Raw genomic sequence first — 22,562 nt, 5'->3', positions numbered from 1 at the left:
ACAGAATGAAGCCACTTTCTGTGTTAACACTTCAGAATCTTTGAATATTTTACTCCCGCAGGCCACTATAAACATAAAAATAAAATGTTATCATCTGTGCCAACAAAGGTTCTTCTTTGTAGTTGTTTTGTACACTCAGAATATAAAAATGAAAAATGTATTTTTGTATTGTAGGCTGTCTGAATGAAAAGAAAACCTTAAACATTTCTAAACACACATATCTATCTTCTACCTTTACAATCTCCTAAAAGTAAAGCCAATGATATTAAGCAACCTTGAGATTTTATTTACATAGAAATTGAGGGCAAATAGACAATTTCCTAGTCTAAATAGCATAATACTATTTTTATTTAGTTAGCTTTCATTATATTAGGTGGATAATTGCTGTAATTTTTTAATAATTCCCAGACTGCTTTTAATAATTAAATCCAGATGTGTCTGCATACCTTTTTAGAAACGCTTAATTTGTATGGATGTGCACAATCAATTTTATAAAGAGTCGTATTTCTTTTTCTGCTCATGGGGAAAATTATGGAATATAATTTTTGTCATTAAAGAAATTGCAAAATGACAGCATTTTAACATGTCATTTTGTATTGCCCTATATAAAAACTTTTTTTTCTTCCAAAAGGAATAAGCTACGTAATATTAATCCATTAGGTGCCGGTACTTTTTCCAAGTAAAATGCACATTTCCTTCGGGCTTCGTACCCCAATTTCCTAGCAATTATAGAGATGTTTGCTACTTTATCAAGTGGTATCTCCAAATGAATGTTATTTTTCTCCTGTTTTACACTTTTCCACACCAATTGAGATTTCTGAAAACTTAAAAGCATATTTGATTAATTTATACATTCATAATAACTTACAAATCGATGCTAACAAAAACATAAATCATAAAGTATTTCCCCAGGTTTCAACGAGCAGGCTGGAATAGAGCACAGGATACATTTTTAAATATGTAAGACAAAGACTATATTATGAAATCAATTTCTTGGTTGTGGCAAATAAGGGAAACATTAAACCACTATTCTAAACCAGCAAAGAGACAACAAGAATGTGCATGACTCTTTGATTTAGTAGTTCAAACACAGAAAAAAGACACAAAGCACTGACTATGGAAATGAATCAGTTATAATTACGCACATCTGCAAGGTTGCTGTTAAAATGTAAGGTGACAACATACTATTTGAGCTGGATTATTTATACTGCAGTGAGTGAATTGATTAACACAACAGGTATGTGATGCTTTTTTTATGTTGAGAATACAGGGACTGCTCTGTGTGAAGACTGATACAAGAACAGCATGAACTGCATCTTTGTGTTTGTACATAATTCAAAGGCTGGGTTTACTCACTTGTTTGCTCACATGTTTTATTTTGGGGTTTTGTTTTTGTTCTCAAGCCCTTGCACACAGCATGTTTTTATAGATTCATGAAAAAGCACAAGCATTTAGCTGCCATTGACGTTCTTGCCCCAGGCACCTATCTATATATCTGTCCAACAACAGAGATGTTGCGCCTGCAGCTGTAGATTTTCACAGGAAAGATGGCAAAAGTAATGAGATGCCCAGTTGTTACTGGTGATGTACCACTGTCTAGGTAGTCACTAGCCCTACCCCCATCAAAACTTGATTTCAGCAAAAGCTAAAAGATATATATATTTTTTAAAACATGCATCGTGTAATATCATATTCTACATCTCTCAATTTATGACGAAAGAAAATATGATAATTTTACAGTGTAAAATTTAGCAGTGGTGGGTCTATAACTTTGTTGAGATTTCTGCCCTTGGCTTGAAATGTGATCTACTGAATCACAGAGCATCAAATGTTTTCTATATTTATGAGTTCTTTAAAAGAGAACATATACTTTCAGTTAACCTGAAAATACACATTTTTTTACAGAAACAAACCTTTGATTTTAATATTAAACCCACTTTTAATATTAAAACCGCAGTTTAGGATCTATAGTGCTGCATAATATCAAAACTTGAAATCCCTAAGCACACTACACTTTCCAGTATGCATACACAAATAAACATTATTATATACTGCTTTAATTATTTTAAAATATTTCCTGTCACAGACCCTAGTGTTATTATTTCAGGAAAGCAATATGGAGGCCAACCCATCAGCTTTAACCTAAAGCAAACGTATTAAATGAAAACAACTGCTTTTGTTTTACAACAGTTCTTCTTCCAGAACTTTTTTTTTCCCTTTTAACTGCTTAAAAGAGCATTTTCACTTGGAGGGCTAGAACTTAACTACTCCCATGTGGGTCGTTGGCCAGACTCGTAGCTCATCCTTGACTTTCGTTATTGTTTACAACCTCGATTTCTCGCTTGCAATATCTGTAGCGGACATGAAAAAAAGCACTCAACATTCGCAGAAGTCACAGGAAGGCTATGCTTCAAAGGAAAAGAAAAAAGCCTGCATATTGTGGATTCATATGCACTGCCTTGAGGATCTGGATTGCTGTACCATGTAGTAACTCGGCTCTAGCTTCTTTTTTTTAGGCAACCTTTTTCTTTACAGAAGAGCCAGATAGATATTTTACAAAAGCCAACAGAGAACAGTTTGGGAAAGTACGCTCAAGATATGACAAACAGAGAGAGAAGGAAAAAGTACAGGTATGCTTTTTGTTGATATAAATGAACCATCGGTTATTTAGCGCAGTGCCATTAATATTGTCACTTTTTCAAGGGTGGACCTGCCATCCTCTTGTACATGATAGTGCATGTGTGGAGAGAGCTGCTTCAGTGGGGCAGTTCAGAAAAAAAAAATCACAAGCATAACCATAGCAACAGTGACTTCAATCGGGGTTCTTTATTGCTCATGAAACAGTCAAGATTGTTTAGGCGCTTGAGGCCTCACATTTTCCTTTTCAACCATCTGTACACCTTCACCAAACTACCTCTTTCAGGAAAAGGAAATAACACAATTTCCTGCATATAGTGCAACCTATTAAACATTTGGAACATGTGTTTATGCATGTACTTTAAAATATACCATAGCTGCAACACCCTACCCATTTTACCACTAGAATATATAGGATGCTAGATTTGTGTTTACTGCTCTCTCTTCCTAAGTAGCAGAACTTGATCCCATCCCATGAAAGGTGACATGCTGTCATCCATTCAGGCAGCACTAGAAATACATCTGTATGCTGATTTGTCTCTTGTAGTCTCAAACATAAAGCAACATGGCTGTGTTGTGAAGAACACGGAGCAGTGCCTGAAGTTTTATGATCCCTTGTATTGCCAAAAATACAAGGACGTGAAAAGAAAGGTCTTTGTGAATGTGACATCTACAATGCCAGAATAAAGATTCTGTGATGTTTTATAGTACAGTATGTTGGCACAGTTTGGGAGACCAGCGAAGCAAAATGTAAATGAACTGTGAAAATGCCCATGTTATACAATTTCTGTAGCATTCCTTAGACCAATGTTAACTTTTATAAGTTTATCCATTTGTTGTTCTCAACTTTTATACCCATTGTGCTCTTTAATTGGAGCTCTCTCTTTCCTGCTCCTGGGCAGAGCAATGATATTTGGGTAACTGACAGACGTTTTAGGATTATAGGATGAGGAGAGTTTTAAGATCCCTTTCTCACCATCTTGGGATGTTAGCACATCTGGCTAAGGTGAATGGAAGAATGACTTGAGCTTCAGAGAGAGAGTAGATCAGGAGGACAAAAAAAATAGCCACAGAGCTCTGTAGAAACAGCTGAAGTTAATTTGGAAGACGGCAAATATTTGGAAAAATGTCTCCTCTCCCCTTCACTGATCTGTCTGGTTTGTCTTTTCCATGTTTTTAACTTGGTGTTGTAGTATTATCTTTTAAGTAACACTGATGGGCTGTGCAAACGTTGTTTCAAAAAGTGAGTAAATGGGGAAATGGATAGTGTATAGATAAGTTACTGCTTATTTTAAATCTTTTTAAGCAACTGTGAACTATAAAAGCATATTTTGGCTAGTTAATCTTCTCACACAGTGTTGATGAACCAGATTAAAAGAACAAAAGACTGTTTGGAAGAAAGATACCAATACGAATAGGGATTTTATCTATATACTTTAGCACTCCATGAGGGTCCTGGGTGTTTTAGGCATATAAAAGAACACAGAATTGTGCATTGCACATTTAAACACGTACTAATTACTGCTTGTGTTGATTCAGCAGGATTTCTTAATGAATGGAAAAAAAAACAGATGGTAAATCCCACAAAATAATACTTGACTAGGACAATAAACAGATATTGTGCAAGAGATGCTGAAGTTAACTGGCAATACAACACAGACGTGTTCTGCTAATGCAACACAGTTAAGACGCATTTCAGTTTCTAGTTTAAAGATACTGACATGGAAATTCATATTTCTGCAATAGACAATGTTTTTCCTTAAATTAATAGCAATGAAATGAGACAAATGAAGATGTACTGTATCATACCACCACTCTTTAATGCTATTTTTTTCCCCACCATCTGCATTACTTCAACATTTACAGTAAAGGGGGATAACCTTTGTTGCCTGCATACACATTCCCTGAAAGGCAACTGACTACACACTAGTAAAGAACATATCTACAGAAGGCCCTTAAACATCCCTATCCCTATCATCTATTAAGTAACTGTATAAGGTTTACCAAAAATCTGCTGCTATGAATTCCATAATCTCTAATGGAATTGGAAAAGAAAGACGAAAAATGACAGCACAGACAGACTGTAGTCTGTTAAAACTGATTTTGCTTCATACACACTGACATTGACGAAAAAAAACATGGTAAAACAGAAATAGTACAAATTTTAAAGGCTATTTGAAAAGCAGATTACCAGAACATATTGACAGACATGCTTAAGGAATATATCTGAGACTGTATCTTAACAATGCTGAAACCTAAAGATGAAAAAAAATTATGAATACCATCATACAGGTTTTGTATGTAATACCTCCAGAAATCTGAGAATGGACCTCTTTGTTCAAAAAGTAAAAAGGAATAGCAGAGACAAAAAAATAATAAACAGAAGCTACTTCAATAATTCTAAAATGACTTTCATCTGACAGCCAAAAAGAAACAGAAATTTATATCACTGGCTTCTTCGTAAAATGATGGATTAACAAAATGAAGGATGTGTGTTTCATAATTCCATATTAGACTGCCTCTTGGCAAGATGCATTTGTACCCATTATCACTGAGAGAAAAAAAATCTCATTCCCAATCTTAGAAAAGTAAACTGTTCCCTTTTGACATACAATAGATAATGAGACTTAAAGGACGAGAGCACCTTCATTTCGTATGTTACTTCTTAAAAGCAATTTTCCCCACCATTTTTTTCATTGAAAAATGCACTTGTAATTGTAATAGATTACTTTTAAAAAGCATTTTTTTCCAGACACTGATAAAGATCCTATTGTGCAGTGTGTGTACATTTTACAATTAAAAGGAGGATTCTGGTTAAGCAGTGGTCTACATGATCAAATTAAAACAGGATATTTTTAACCAAAAAATATACCATCTCTGTTTACTCCTGTACAGATGACTATACAAGAACTAGAAGATACATTTGGTAGATAAGCGTATATGGAACGTGAGCATTAAATGTTTTATTTTTTTAATGAATGGTGTTGTTTATCCAGTTTCTTAAAATTGGATTGATTACAATGGGTGCAAAGTGTAAGCAGTCAAAAACTACCATCCAACTGTGAGAAAGAAAAAGGAATTCACTTTCCAAGTTAAAACACAGGCAACATTCACGAAAGAAAGATAATGCAAGACATGAAACAGTTTCTCAGAATTCAGACAATTTTTAAATTATTTTTGGCTCAACCCACACTTTTTCAAGAAAGCAGCAGAGTTGTTAATGTTTAATAGCAATAGCATCAACAACAACAAGATCACCGACAGCACTGACAGGCAAAGCTTTGTGTCAAAGGCTTTTTGTGCAAATCTATGTGTAATAATTCAAAGATACACTTTTTTTTCCCCCTAGTTGCAAGACATCAAAATCAAAACATGAAACCGACTTTCCAATCAACATACCTCACTGCTTTGAAACATTCTCTCTTAGGGAATTTGATATTTGCAAAACAAAAAAAAACAGCACCTCATCTGGTTCAGTTTAATTGCATCCCTATCAACAGATGACATTATGGTCTATTAAACTGTCACATTACTGTAAGGCATAAGACATCTAACCATGCATCAAGCAGTCTACCAAACACAATGAACAGTATAATCTATTTTAGATACCACTTCTATGTTTGGGAATAAAGAAGAGACAGGATTGGAGAAATCTCCTAAGTACCATCATCTTTTGAGAAGCCCAAGATCAATAATTCAACAGCTTTAGCACTTAGTGACATTCTAATAATATTATATACATTAAAAAAGAAAATGTATCTGATCTTGGCATGTTAAAATATTAATGTGGTAATAATTTTAGCCACCCTCCCTATCGTTATCACCCAAAGTACGTTATTTGATGATTGACAATTTGAATGCATAATAATGTAAAACCTACAGTATGTACAACACAAAATTGCTTGCCATAAAACAAAGTAAATCACGTATAGTAACTGCTAGTTTTATAAGAATCTAGTAATTTATAGTAAGAATCTAGTTTTAGAGAACTCTACGAACATTTCTCCTCCATGAAGCTAGAGAAGATTTATGGGTGGCCACCTGTTACTTTATGTGATGTATGCACACAAACTTATATACGGGGGTATCAAGCACTATTCAAACCTGGATGGAAAAAAAGGCATTGATAATTCTGTTTTTCCAGCTTTTCCTGGAAGGGCATTTCAAACAGAACTCCAAAGTGACAGGTGCATTACTGGTAATTACCCCACTCCACTCCTGCTGACCAGCACCTGTATACACAGTCCCATCACTTGTAATGACTCTTGAGCAATTGCAAGAGAGGCCATGGCTGACTGTAGATGAACACCGAATAGCACTCAGCTAGCAAACAGAGACCGAGATATATCATTAGCTTTATTCTAGCTGGGGCAAACACACACCGCAAATGTGCACAAATATACGCACTACAAACTGATAAGTCGAATTGTACCAAGGACATTGTTACTACTGGATTATCCTATTTTGATGTTTTTTTATTGGACACACTGAGGTGTTTCTAAAGAAATTCAGAACGTGTATCAGGTGATAATAGGCTTTTGAGGATTTTGCTCCCCTTCATCAGTAAAATGAAAGGGAACATAATAATTGCAACTTTGCTTTAACACTGAATTCTATTACAGTCAAAAGAAACAGGATTTGTATTTCTTATGTTACCACAGTGTTGATTAATTGTCACTGGCCGCTAAGCTATCTGGAAATTGTGCGTCTTCAGTACATTCTTCATTTACTTTTCATTTTAATCAGCTAACTAGAAACATATGGATGATTTTATAAGTACGCAAGTCAGGACTTTGTACTTCACAACAAAGACATTTAATATGACAGGCCTGCCGTCCCTTATGGTTATAAAAACACATCGTCCATGATTAGCCACGCATTGACAAAACTTGGGACTGGAAAGTGCAGCCCCCAAGTGAAATTTCATTGACCAAAATCAACACGATTCTGAATTCAATAATTAATCATAGAAATCCCATCCTTACAGATAACATTTTGCACAGTAAGGCTCCCAGAAGACCAGTGCCATCAGAGACTGGAGAGGACCTACCTTGTACTGGGCCATTAAAAACTGAAGACGGGACGGTAGTGGTTAACAGGGTCAGTTGCTGCCAAACTTCAATAATAAAAGACAGCTGAACAAAAATAAATCCTTCAATTATAGGACAAAAACCAATGTTCTTTTGTACTCACACTTTGCAGGCAGATCATAGCCACTGGTGATTTTGGCTTGTCCAGTATCACAGCCATTCAGGGTTTGGCACTCATCAAACAGGCAGGGACCAGCAGCCCGGTGTATGCAGCCATCCACTAAAACAAAGCAATACAGAACAGAGGTTTCAGAAATTCAGATCATTCAAAAACTCTAAGGAGCTTTAAATGAGACCAGAACATTAAGGATCTGTTGTAACATGCCATATTGTAACTGTTACAGGCATTTACAGTATCAAAATGCAAAAACAGAGAACTTGGTCAAAGATTTTCTGTAAACCAATTACAACAATTTAGCAATTCATTTTCTCTTTTGCCATCTTCTTAATAGCTGCTAAGTTAGAAGCCTTTTTGGTAGTAAAAAAAAGTTCCTGTGAGTGGCATGAGGAAATACAGCGCAACAAAACAACAACAAAAAATCACAAGGTCTGTTTAGATAATGTGTGCAGCAGTAAGTTAAATCACATCAATTAATTATATCTTCATCAGGCTGGAGATGGCACATTATTTTTAGAACATAGCAGCTATGGTGGGGGAATAGCACTTGAAACTCTTAGTATTTTTCATCATGAAGCCAAAATAATGAACAGATGTTTCTCATTTTATTCTATCTCGTATAGGATCATTATGTCCCCTAAATTATAGTAAGTGGCTTAATTGTCACATTACAATTTTCAGTTTTTGTTGTTTTATGTGCACACTGAACTGAAACTAGACAAGGGCTTTAACCCTCTTAAATGTTGATAAATCCTTTCCAAAATATTTGCATCACTGTAATTAAGGGGACATTTATCTACCAGGTGATATTATCAAAGTAATATAAAGGGTTTTTTATTTGTATTTCTTATTGAATCTCCTTACATTTTCTCTGTACAAAAAAAACTTTATCCAAGTGGCTTCAAGCAAAGGAACTTTGCTTTAGGGATTTTTTATTTAGGGATTTTGTTAAGTATAAAATATACAGACAGTATATAATTTTGAAGTCATAATTCTCAAAAAAACAATATCAATATATTTTGTGAAGTTACTACATTGGGAGCCCTACCTCATAAGGATTTAATTTCACTTTGTTAAAGCGAAGACCCAGTTGATTGATAGCACATCTTGCACAAGAAGGCAGAAAGATAGAAATCCAAATTACTCGTCTCCAAAGGCTGACACCCTGCTATGAGCTGGTTATCAATCAAATGTAAAATTGCAGGATTCCACTGGCGATCAGGAAAAAAAAACACCTGTGGTAGCAGCAATGCAGAATAACCTTTCTTTAAATCGTTTTAAACAGTTTTAACATCATTAACAACTGTTGCTGACCTTGTGTATATCAGGCTACTGTACTATTCCCTCACTACGGCTGCTGTGTTCTTTAAACCTACCCATCAGTCACCATAAATATATAATCAATTGATAAGTTTGACCTGCTGCTGCAAAACAGATCTTAAGATTTCTTTATATTTATCTTCAAAATTAGTGTAATTTCTATCAACATAAAGCATATTTTCTATCTTTATGCAGTATACTGTATGACTGTAACTTAGTTTTATTCTCTCTTGTTGTCTCGCTGTCAGGATTGTCATAAAGAAAAAATCTAACAGAGCTAACCAAGACCTCTACTTAAGGGGAATATATTAGAATGGAGGGCAGCACCAGTATCTCACAACTCTGGGTTCCTGGGTTCAATTCCAGTCTATTTCAGGTATCTGCTGTGGATTTTCTACTTTGGGGGTTATTTCTCAGTACTGGCTTTGAGGCTATAAAGAAAAAGATCTATTGAGCTTATGGGCTGAATGGATTCCTCTCACTTCTCAACAAGCTAATGTTCATTATGAATCTATACAGAAAGACATCGTAAGCAATAACAGTATCAAACTACCAAAAATAAGAAAGGGTGCCAAATCTCTTTAATTCTATTGTTTTTTTACCATAGACTGCCAAAGGTAGCAATGCTCCTTTTTATAGACGCATCATAAATATCGTATACTCAAAGATCCCAGTTAACCTTCTTATTAACTATTATGGCTACATTGTATGGTTACAGGTGTCATGCTCAATGTAATTTAATTCTTTTTATAGACCACATTTTAAACACACTGGTGCATTGCTCACATAACTTACAACTCCTCCCTTTATTCTAGGATGACTTTTTTTTTATACGCTAAGTGGTTCTCAATGAGTAATAAATAATTTGAAATCCCTAATAATTATTTAATCAAAGTTAAAACTAGTCTGGCTCACTAGTTCAGATATTAATGTATTATTCATGCTTTCAAAATCTGTTACCTTTTTAACAAGGAGAAAGGGAAAGGGAAGAACTATTAATAGTTCTCCATCTATAGATTTTAAAGAGTGTCTAGATATGTTCAGAAACAAAATAATCATATCTCAGCTTTAGAACGGCTGTGGTAGTAACTATACAAACTGTAACAAAAGTTTAAGCTTCTGAATGGTTACAGTAGAGGAACTGTAGCCTTTCCTGTAACTTGCTTGGAGTGGTACATTAAAAATGTAACACTTCTGCTTTCTCTTTTTTTTTTCTCAGTAGGATTCCAAGATAATTTTCTTCAGCTTTTGCTTTTAAGACTGAAACTTGAATGACCTTGTCCTTTGTCTTTATTCAGGAAAATGCACATTTACAGACAAAACAGAAACAGTCTGTATTAAGCCACTGATTACATTCTCTGAATTCTTTATAAGTGAAATATTTTTCACATTATGAAGCATGACACAAAACACTCAAAACACTCATTAACCGCATTCATCCTATAAGGTTTATGTGGAAGGTTTACAATTTTATAAGACTTCAAAGGGCAGCAGCAAGCTTTACATGAGATTGCAGCCAGCTCTTTTCAAAGTATAATTACAGATCTACAAAGCAACAACTGGTTTGAAAAAAAAGCCCCATCAGAAATACAAGTCCATCCATCATCTTGAATGGAATGAAGTAAAGCAAATGGATAAAGATTGATTTCAACAGAAGTGTGAAACAGTATTGAAAAACAACAGCAATAGATGCTTGATAGACACAAAAGCATGACTAAGACTTTCCTACAGTCCTCAGAAAGTTCAGATTGGCCGACTTAAAGATGATGATTTTCCCCGAGTCCAGTATTTGGAAAGCAGTTACAATACGGGGCTACCAAGAGACCCAACCTGTAAAGGTGCTCACTCTGAACCCAGGTTGGGTTCTATGGCATCTCAAGTTCAAACTTGCGTCATGTAACTAGCTGACAGCAACTGGGATTCTGGGATTACACAAGAAGCAGCATTCATCTGGCTCACTGCTGCTGGGGTTAGGGACAGAAAGCATTATTTGGCCAGGGCTCCCTCAGGCCCACAGAGAAACAGCGCCCCCTGCCACTTCCACGGTGCCAGCTCAATAAGAGGGGCAGTTGGAGGAGCTTGACTCACTCTGCCCCTGTGGGACAGCGCCAGGGGCTATTGCTGCAAACAAAGGCAAAGAGACAGTTGGGGATCCTAAATTGGTTGGATCCATAATCCCAATAAAACACAACTGTTGATTACTCAAACTGTTGTAAACACTGCAGTTTTGCGTAGTATTTATGGGGCTACAGACATTTATTGAAAACACAGTAACTTTCCTTGTTGAAAATACCTGAGATCTGGTGGCTTTCCAAACTGAAAAGCATGACTCCCAAAACAAAAACTTCAACAAAATTAAATTGATATTATTACCACTGTACACTGCAACAGTTATAAGATAACCCTTTTTTGAAAAGGCTTATGTGTTTATTAATAGCATCCTTCCATTATTCACAGCTAAGTAAATTCATATAAACCACACTAGAGATGTGGAGAAACCTAATCTGAAGCCATAATAATGAAGCACAGGTGTGAATCCCATGCTGTCTACTTACTTCGCAGACATGTGGCACTTTGTCATGCAGTTAGATGTGTGCAACTAACTATCTGAGAAACACTCAATATTTTATGTGACTGTCTGAAAGACACTGCCTGCTAGGAGATGTCTGCCATATGACGCACAGTTTGGAGAAAAAAAAAACATGGAGTTGCACAGAGTAGGCACAAATGCAGGGAAATAAAGATTTCAAATAATGTTGACAAATACTGTACATAAGTTAGAGAGTAAATGTTCTCACTACTGTATCTCAAAGTAGGGTAAAAAATCAAATAAAGCACAATAACATTCTGGGAGCTAAGGCTCAGAAAAACCTCAGCCACAGAGTTTATCATCAACAGAATGAGCACACCATAATTAAAATCTGAACGATCTATAACAATGTAATAACCTTCTCCATTTAATTCATCTACTTCTCATGGTTAACAGTTCTATTACGCAGACTTTTTAACGTGCCTTTTTGTTTGCGCAGTTACATAACCATAACAAGAAAAGACATTATGTCCATGTGTTTTACATCTCGCCTGACAGCAAAGCCAGACAGTCATTGACTAGTTACATTATTTGAGTGACAGTTACCTTGGCATCTAAACACACTCATTAAAAAAGAAATCCTGCTGAAATGTCAGAAAGATCAATTCAGTGATGTGGAAATCTGGGTCGGAAAATGGCCTTGGTGTTTGCTAAACATCTATGTACACTTCACACATAATATTCAGCTAAAACACTTAATACAAGCGCATGGCATGTACATCGACACAGAAAAAGCAATTATTTTAATTGTATTCTTTTCCTCTAGCACTCATTATCTCTATTTTTAAACTCTTCCAAACTCCAATCAAATTTGTGACAACAAAATAGTGTGGCTATGTGAAAAATGGAGTAAAAAAGAAGGTCACGTGTGGAAAAGCTGCACAATATTGTTTAAGATCTAGAAGGTATTTTGTGAAATTTCAGGGGTGGTACAGTACATTCAAAATTATGGATGATACCCTGTGTGAAACAAATAATTACTGTTAACCAAATTAAAAAATGTAATGGGATTTCAGGGACAGATGTTCCTTGCTCCTTGTTCTGTGAGATTTGGCTCTAATTATACTCTGCACAGAATAAGATAAAGTAATTGTTTTAATTACCTCTCAAGGACGTCTGTAGCCAAACCTAAAGCATGGTCACCTTCTATAAAAGACACCAGAAACAACCACCCTAATGAACGACTCTGAATAAAGCTTTTGCTGGTGTTTATACTTTAACATATACAGAAGTATGGGAATGTTAATATCAAACAGATCAAAGTGAACATGCTTTCTTCAGTAATACAATATAATGAGAAAGAAAAAATATGATTTTAATAGAATGACACACATACATAAGCATGTGTGTGAAAGTACTACATAGGGGAAGAATTATCTATTTAACACAAAAAACACTTTTTCCTTGTATTTGCAGAAATAAAGGGAATGATGCTCTCTAAGTGAATTTACTGCAATGCCAGATAGCATTTAAACAATGAAGCAGCAGTGTTTTACACTACAATGAAATTCAACACTTTGCATTTACTGTACCACCAGAGAAGTAATGATTACAATTTGTCATCAACCTCACTGTAACCTAATAGTATGTCTGACAAGCTTCAGGAGCGGAGCACGAAATCTTGCAAGCGGAATGCGAAAATACTGCCACAGGATAGATTCATAAGGCATCTTATCAGACAGATAAATGCCTATGAAGATCATTCGAAGAAAGTTGTTTAAAATTAATAGAGAAACAGACGAAAAGGAAAAGGACACAGTTTCAGGTTGTGCCAGCTAATCTTTAAAGCAACATGATCTATGAAGATGTCTTAACAAAGATAACGGATAAAATACAGAAGTGGATATAAATATATAATACTACATTGCAGAGTATTTTGTTTCTGGTTTCGTGCTCAGATCTCCAGCAGGAAATTCCTCTCAACTATAACCTAGCAAGTATATTCAGTGCTAGCAAAAACAATCATTGCATTTCTATTAATCTGTAGACAGCATACAGAAAAACAACAACAACAGGGAAACAATTCTTCATTTATAACTTTAAAGATACAGACTTAGCTTTTTTTGCAATATTTTCTTCAGGGAACTTGTGCTATTAGACAACTAATTTGATTAACTGATTTTTACATATAGCACAACAGTTTTGCGAGAAACAAGTTAATAACATAGGAATTGTATTTTTGATATTTTACCACTCATTCCAGGCACTGAATTGAATTGGATAAAGGGTAGATAGACAGGAAATCTAAATACAGAGTGGTGCTGGGGTTATGCATCTGTAGCAATGATGCCTTGTTGTTGTAGGATAAGTCATACTGTGACCCCATACCCATAAATATGCTACTGCTATTAAAATGTAAAATACTTTCAAGCATAGAAGAATTCAAACCCATCATCTAAAGGTGGAAGAGGTCAAAATGTTATATTTTGATCATGTTTTCTTTTTTATGTCACTTTCACAAATATCTTGGATTTGTTCCTAAAACTACAAAATCAGAGCTAAAAACATTCTAGCTCAGGTCAGGAACAGTCCCTTGTTAGCATCAGAAAAAAAAACTAAATATGTTAACCAATTTTCTGGTGAGACTTCGCATGGCTTAATCAAAACTCATTATAAGACACAAGACAGTCCCTACTGATCTGTCCCACAGGTAACATGTGCTTCATTAACAGTTATGAACGTATGCGGTTCATCAACAATTCAGATATCCAGAATTGCGTAGGAACCCTGTATTGTGTTCTAAAGCAGCCTGAAGAAGCAGGTCATCCATCAAACTATATTGCAAAGGAGGCAAACATGATCCTTGTGGCAGCATACCTGCATGAATGAAACATGGTCTCTCATCTCCTGAAACATATTACAGCACATGCAGGAATTGTGTACTAAAGTGAGGTGACTATTTTTGGCATTAATCTAGGGCATAAAAGTTGTAAATGTATTTGCATTTCTTAATCTGTATGTTAATTGCAAGCTACTGCATATAGCAAAGAGCATATCATGTGTTATATTAATATCTATATCAGATTAAAAGAATAATCATATAAAGCCAAATTATCACAATTATATTTAAAACATTCGAATTTTTGGAATACAAACTCAAACTGTCTGTAGAATGTATATTCATACACTATACAGTATATACATATACAGTATATATATACATTCAATTAAAACTATAAAAAGCACAATACATTTCACACTCCATGTTCCACCAAAAGGAACTAAAGCATTTGTACAGCACTGCACATACATGAATCTATGTAAGGTTTGTCTGAAAATAGATTTTAAAAACGCAAGCTATGTAATTTGCCTTGGCATTTCACACTGTGTGTTCCCACAACACCCTACTGGTGCGCCATCTTGCCTACAGCAACTCCAACTGAGAGCCTGACTGTTAAGTCCTCACCTCCCTCCAGCATTCAGTCCCAGTACTGCATTAGGTGTAGCGCTGAGCCCCTTGGTTCTGCTCCTGGGATCCTGCCTCTAAAAGCATCACGGCACTCTCCCATCACTATTGATTCTCTAGACTAATCTATTATGTAAAACAACTCTAGGCTCTCTGGCTCACGTCCAAAGATCATAAAAGTACACCTTGGTTCAACTCTCACGGACAGCATGAAGCTCTTTGGAAAATGGATTTTGTTTCCTTTTGCATAGTAGTGCACTGTCAAATAAATCTAGCCCAAGAACGGAGCAAATTCTGCAGGTTGCCGGAGCCACACTATGCTATACTTATCCATAACAACACATTTCTTGCCTTGATCTCATTCAGCTTACAAAACAAACAAAACACTTCAATTTGGACACAAAACACCGACAAAACACTGGTGGAATTAAGAAATCTGTTTACAGAACCAACAAGTAGCGCATAAAAAAGTCAGCCCAACTGGCACCTCATGTACTTGATTCACACTACTGAAGAAATAGATGGAGAAAAGCAATGTTTACTGAGGCAACTGACTTCAAATTATGTTTATCTTCAAAATGATTACAACTGTCCTCCAGATCCGTAAAGAAACATTGCATCATTATCCCCACGCTAACATTCAGGGGCTGGAGACCATTCAGATGACTTCTAGTGGAATATGGATTCATTGATCACAGTAGAAGTGCAGGGAATACCGTTAACAATACTGCAAAATCTTAGAGGTTTTGGCAAGCCATGTGACTGTGAACTTTGGACAAATTCAGGAACTTTCAACTTTGGCTCCCTCACGCCATAAACAGGAGCTTCCTAAATCCAAAAACAAATTAATAACATACAATACAAGCCTCCAATCTCCGGGAAACAAATGGCCCAGATGCAGTCTAGCTATTTATGCACTTATATTACTGGGAATTAAAACTGATTCCCAACTGCTTTTGGATATCTCAAGTATGAATGCACCGATACGTGTTCATTAATCCAGCAAAGCCATTTTGGGAGCAGAAATGTGTTACATTGCACTTCAACACAAATGCAATTCGCTTTATATATTATGAAAGTATTTCTCTTTATTCTGGAATACCTCTTAGACATTGTAATTAATGAAAATTTGATTCATTAAGATCCTTGCAGCTAATTCTCCTTTCTCTCATTCAATTTGGAGTAATAAAGTGGTCCACATTCTAGCAGATATTTTTAATGAAAATGATCCTTACTTGTCTGAGGACACTGCAATCACAATATTAGCTTCCTGGGTCCTCTTTTCTTTTTAAACTTACCACTCCATTCTGCCATACATGCCTATGGGTCACCCTGGAGGGCTGTTTGAATTCAGGGACAAAAACAGGCATGGGAATCCACTATTTCTAGGATTTTATTACAGGCTGCATAAAAACCCAGGCAACAGTTCTGCCTCCAAAATCCTAATAACCAAATGATAAACATAAACACCCTCTGCAAGCTGAAGCCCTGTATACAAAAGCACAGGAAGCTTGCAGCGACAGAAATTGATCTGCCATGCCCTGCATTAGGATTCTCCATTCCTTCTCCTCTGGCCTTCATTGGATCCATTTCTTCCATTATATTATTTATATGTAACTCTTTCAGGTCCATGCAAGGTAAGACTAGTGTGGTCAGTGGGGTACAGAGTGGGACAATTAGTATTGGTACATTTAGCCTAGCTGTCTAACTTCTTCTCCGCTGGAAGAAACTAAAAGTGCAGCCACCACTGATGGCTGGGGGACTTGGGGTAGGGGCAGTGTTATTTGGTTTACAGTGTTGTATGATATTGGTTTTATTTTAGGTTTTGGAAAAATTACAATAAACAAATGATCACAATAAAGCTGCTTCGTTCAACAATAAAGCCAATGTTAACTTCACATTAAATAGATATTTCCGTCAACCACAAAGGACTCAATTAAAACAAACTTACTTTCAGAATTACAGATGCCATGCATGTGGTCAAAGCAGGACACTTGGTTTTGCTGCATTCTAATTTTGATCCAATTATTAAGCTTTTAATTATGCTTAATGAAAGAACACAATTTCTGTGACAACTACTGTACAAAAGATCAATTGGGTTTTAAAACATGAGGCACGCAAAATCCAGATTTTAGCACTGCCTTCATTCCTTATTTCTTTTCCTTTGTAGGCATCTCACATTTCTTTGCTTTTCTGGGCCAATGCTCTGCAGCTCTTAGGGACAAATGGCCCCTAAACACAGATGTAAATTATCCTTTAATGCTGATGTCCCACTTGTAATATATTGAACTGGTGACAGGTTCTTTAAAGTCTTTCCCCCCTCATTTACAATCCTCTGTGTAGCAGTAGATCACTGCCGAGTAACTAAAAAAAGCTGCTACTAAGCGATGCACAAATGATGGTGCCCAGTACAATATTTCAAACCACATTTCTCTATGTGCCCCTTGGACCTTTTAACTGTGAAGTTTTCATTTAAGTGTCCCAGCCTGAGCTGTGCAACATCTGCTACTGTCCGGTGTTTCGCGGCTGTGAAATATCACCGTTAATACCTCATCTATCTCTCACTTCAGCTCCTCTGAATTCTAAGCAGCACATTGTGTGGGAAGGTGCATTTATTAATCGCCTTTCTTCATTTAGGTTCTAGGTTGCTGATATGGATAACTATTTATAGAGTTACAGAAAGATAAAAGACAAAACTATTTAGCACTATTTTGATTTTGTCTTCTTTTTCCCCCAACTGCCAGGGTCATACACTTGCAACACTGAAACAAATACTTCTTCTTGTGCTTAATATGGAGGCAGTATTCAGCAAAATCTTATTTAATAACCGTGGCACTATAAATTATTTTGGGTACCTGAGTTTATTCACATTCTTATCTACATATTCCCACATGCCTTAAAACCTGCAAAGCTCTGCTTACTTTCTATGAGCTTTACTTCTTTGGGATTCATTCGTTGCAATTTCTTCTTCCAGCACAAACCATTCCCATTCTTCTATTATTAAAATACCCAGCTTTTCACAAGTAGCGTCAGTGGCAATTTTCCTTTGTAATTATTTTTTGCCCCACAATGAATTTAGGTTCAGTCTTCAAGCAGAAAGAAACATACTGCCAAGATGGCAATAGGTTGTAAATGAAAGATAAAAAAGAAGGTATTAATTTGCTCAAGCCAACCGAGAAGAAGCTTGAACTTGGAAAAAAAGGGGAGACCAAAGTTTTAAAGTGGTTAGCATATACAAATCTTCAATACTTTACCAAAGTCAAAATTGCAACTGAGGCAACTTTCTAAACACTGAAAAGGTTGAATGTGCATACAACATTCAATTTAATAAATATACAGATCTATAACTAAACCACAATGAAAAAAAAACTGTCCTGCTTTGTTTTAATTTACATAGGGAAAACTTTAGTATCTAGCTAGTGTCATGGAAATATACCTATCAAGGAAGCCACGAGAGAGAGTTCTCACCTGAGTAAGGTCTTTGAATTTTCATTCCCCATTTTTACCAATCGGTGCCTTACTTAGAACCTTATCACACTAGCACTAGCATCAAAGCACTTAAATTTATTTAAGAGATGAGATAAAATGTTTAATACTTTAAACAATTTAACTGCACTACCACCCTTGTGCTGTATGATGGTAAAATACAAAGTACACATGGTCTAGGAAAAAAGTAAATTGAATCTAACGCATAGGAATATGCATACATTTTCTCAAAAAATGTATAAGTTACTGAGCAGTCTGGAGAGATACTAAAAAATGTATTAGGAAGAAAAACATGGGTGCGTAAGAATTTGCATTCCTTAAGGATGAGACAAATTTCAATATGCTCTAAATGGGAATGATGTTTATACCTATGAAAAAGCAGGTGATATTTCTATCCAGACAACAGGGTGAACAGGCACACTGAACAATCTAACTGCACTTCCACAACACTGTAGACGTCCTGCCACTACAGTGTATGATATCACCAAGTGGATAAGCAAACCGAACATCACAAAGTGGTATAACCACGTAGAATAGTCATATAAAAACATAAGCTCATTTTCCTTAATGATACGTCTTAAAAACAAATTTATATTTATTTTCCATGTTCTGACCTCCGAATGCCAGAATGAATTATAGGAAGTCAACAGTGCGATGACTGAATGCTTGGTGGCATGTATAGCCTCCTGGGACATTTCTCCGCTTCTGCTAAAACAAAGCCTCAGTGCATTAACACCAGGAAAAACTCAGGATTTATATATAAATACTGAAATACAGGTGTTGCAGAATATGTTACTACTTATGAGAGGATAGGAGGACACAGTCTTGGTTTTTAAATATTTTAGCGAAGGTGAGGAAAAAAAACTGAACAAAAAACAAAACAAAAACAGCTTAAAACTATACACAGATTTATCAAGCTCACAATAAAGCAGAAAATACATACTATCACAGGAGCTTCAGTGTCTGTACTTCAATCCCCCCCCCTTCCATGGGTGTGATTTACAATACAATTTTCTACCCAACTAATTTCACTCAAGGAGATAATGACTTGAATGAAACGCTAATCAAGTGCCAATCAGGAAGCCTTGAGGCATACAATGTCAGATATTAGACTTATAAAATAACAGCAGAAAAAAGGCATAAAATATTTTAATGTTCAATTGTATGCCACGTAATAATGGCAATAAACTTTGAGGCTGATGAAGCTTCCTTATTTCTCCAGTGCATTTCCCCAACAACAGCCTTCATTTTCAACCTGGGCCTTCATTAATATTCCAGCACCAATTCCAGCACTAATACTGGATTAAAACAATTAGCTGCGTAACTGTCACTCACTGAGGATGATTAATCAAACACTGCACTCCTCTGTAAAATTGCTGCTTACCGGGTTTCAATTTAGTTTCCTGGACATTAAGCATTACAAACAAAAGTGTAGTATAATTGCTGTAATTTTGTACATCTAAGATAATTTAGCATTGAAAAATGTTTCTGAAAAATGCATAGGAACTACTGTACTGTAAAATCGTACTGACACATTAAGATGCTCTTCGGATAAAAATGCCCCTAATGCCACACAGTGTTTTCACAGGAAGGCGAAAAATGTTTATAGAGCCCTTTCCTCCCATTTTGATCAGCAGTTCATATTATGTAGCTTGAGTACTTTGAATAGTAAGCACCTTCTTTTCTCAACCTTGACTTCAGTTGTGCTCAATTTTCATTTATGTCCTGCGGTTCTGGTCTCTGCATTGTTTTGGGGTTACTAAACCCTTTCAAACGTTTAGACTCGTCCATGAAATCCCCTTGAACTCATCTTAGTTTGAAGTTAGAAAGTTTCGTATGTACAGTATTAGAATAAACAGTTCATTTTAGTGGAATCATCATCCTGTTTTTTGGGGGGCTGAAATTAAATTATATTTAATTTAAAACTACATTTAGATTTCCTAATAGCATTTTGATTAAAGATAACCTTTTTTTTAATGGCAGTCGTCACCAGCGATGTAAAAATAGCTTTTTTTATATAACCTCTACTACAAGCTAGCTGAATGAGTCAATTTCACCTCATTGTTACAGACTGCAATTTACAGTACAGAAAGGTAAGCAGATATTGCAACACACCGGAAAATGCTCCTGCCAGGAGTAATCCAAATATGTTGTGAAAGAGAAGCTTTCTGTGGAGGCAGCTTGTTTGTAACGTTAAGTATTCCTGACTAACAATCTGCTGCTCACAGCATTTGGAGAAGCAAGTCCTGGCAGCGCTATGAGATGATATGCTGAGTTGCGAAAGAAAATTCATAACAATACGTTCGGTTTTGTTCCCTTTCCACTTCTTCCACATTTCAGAATCGCAGGCTTTACAAGGCCCTTTATTTTGGTAATCCGCAGCTGTAGATTTAGTTCTGTGTGTTAATCTTTCTGACCCTGAAGTCGCATGAAATAAATTATTAATATTGCATTAATACTTAATTACTTTGTTCAGTTTAATACTGTTGTGAATGGTACTTAGGTTTTAATTATCTGTAAATCCCTTGCTGAATTAGAAAATTTAGTCTGATTATTAGTTAAAGGTAATCTTTTTATCCAAGAAAAGATTTGTATTTACATATAAATTCCTCATTCTCACTCCTAAATGTGCAGTATACATATTTTGCATCATTCGCATAAAACATTATTCAAATGTTTATTTGTGATTGTGGAGAGGCAATGATTATTTTATGGCTTAATTAGTAATAAAACATGTGTAGCGGCAGTACTATAGAAACCATATAATCTTCTTTTTATGTACTGCACTTCAACCATGACCATTACAGAATATTGTTATTCCGAAGATTCAGAAAGGTTTTTGTTTGCCCACTTTGAGGGCTAATTCTGACTTATTGAGTTGGATTTTATTAGAAAATTGGATTTTAAGTTAAAAAAAATACAGTTTATTTAGAACACTTACACAAAAGAAGCCAGCATTCAGCCATCAACTATATAATTTCAGAACAACTGCTGGGAATCAAGAGCTGAAACAAATACAGATTGCTTTAATGTATCTCATTCCCTTTCAGTGTGATACCATCTGACAGGATAATTTACACCTTAAAACCTTCTAAACAGATCTGCTGAATTATAAAAAAAAGCTTGACAGAAATAACTGCTTTTACAGTTTATAATGGTATCAAAGGAAAATACTGCTAAGCATTGTTCCAAAAGAAAAAAAAAATCAACAGGTTAGGTTACTACAAACTATTATCCCTGTGTTGTCATGTTCATTAAATCAGACAGCTGAGGTCAGGCTGGTGCCAAACCCATGTGGTGCCAGATTCTTGGTGACACAACAATCACATCCCTCTGCATTTCTTTGTTTTAATAACTCTAGCTGTGCTCCACACATGCAGATAGCTGGCATATCTCAATTCAAAAAAAGCCTCACTATTTTCTGACTTCAGTTCCTTTGACATTCTCAGAATTCTGCTGTGCAACAGCATGGACCACATTCCCAAAAGGTCTCTCCCTGCATTTTGTGCTGCTTCCCTAAATCCATGTCTCGTCTTCATTTTTCAACCTGTCTTCTCCCTGTACTTTCAGTAATGTTCTTTTCCATCACACATCAGATCCTAACAACCCCTTTCACGCTCTTACTTAGTTATGGTCTAACTTCCTTTCCACTGGCCAGCCAAGAGTGTTACTTGATAAATTATACACATTATAAACGCTCACCATTGTGTTCAGCTCCTGACCACTGCAGTAAACTCTGCAAAGGTGACCTCTTAACCATTGTTTCTACACAGCACTCTTGAGGTAGCAACACCTCCTCCCTCGCTTCCTCCCCTCACCATAGACACCACACTCATTTTTCACCGTCGACTCTTCTTTTATCTTTGTATTACAAATTACCCTTCTCTCTGCACACTCATTATCGACTTCATCATT

At 35.8% G+C, this 22,562-nt stretch overlaps 1 protein-coding gene across 2 annotated transcripts in view; it reads right to left on the bottom strand.

Annotated features, from left to right (window-relative positions):
• macrod2 (mono-ADP ribosylhydrolase 2) overlaps positions 1 to 22,562 on the bottom strand; it is a 597,178-nt gene that overhangs the window by 397,766 nt on the left and 176,850 nt on the right. For both annotated transcript variants that reach the window (XM_088609520.1, XM_088609521.1), the window contains exon 5: positions 7,831 to 7,947. In XM_088609520.1, the coding sequence (XP_088465646.1) occupies positions 7,831 to 7,947 (117 nt within the window). The remainder of the gene's footprint in view (positions 1 to 7,830; positions 7,948 to 22,562) is intronic.

Source organism: Lepisosteus platostomus, chromosome 17 (assembly GCF_059453375.1).
Source record: "Lepisosteus platostomus isolate fLepPlt1 chromosome 17, fLepPlt1.hap1, whole genome shotgun sequence".
Classification (NCBI taxonomy): Eukaryota; Metazoa; Chordata; class Actinopteri; order Semionotiformes; family Lepisosteidae; genus Lepisosteus; species Lepisosteus platostomus.
The sequence above is the reverse complement of the archived record's forward strand: the minus strand, read 5'-3'. Positions and strand labels throughout refer to the sequence as shown.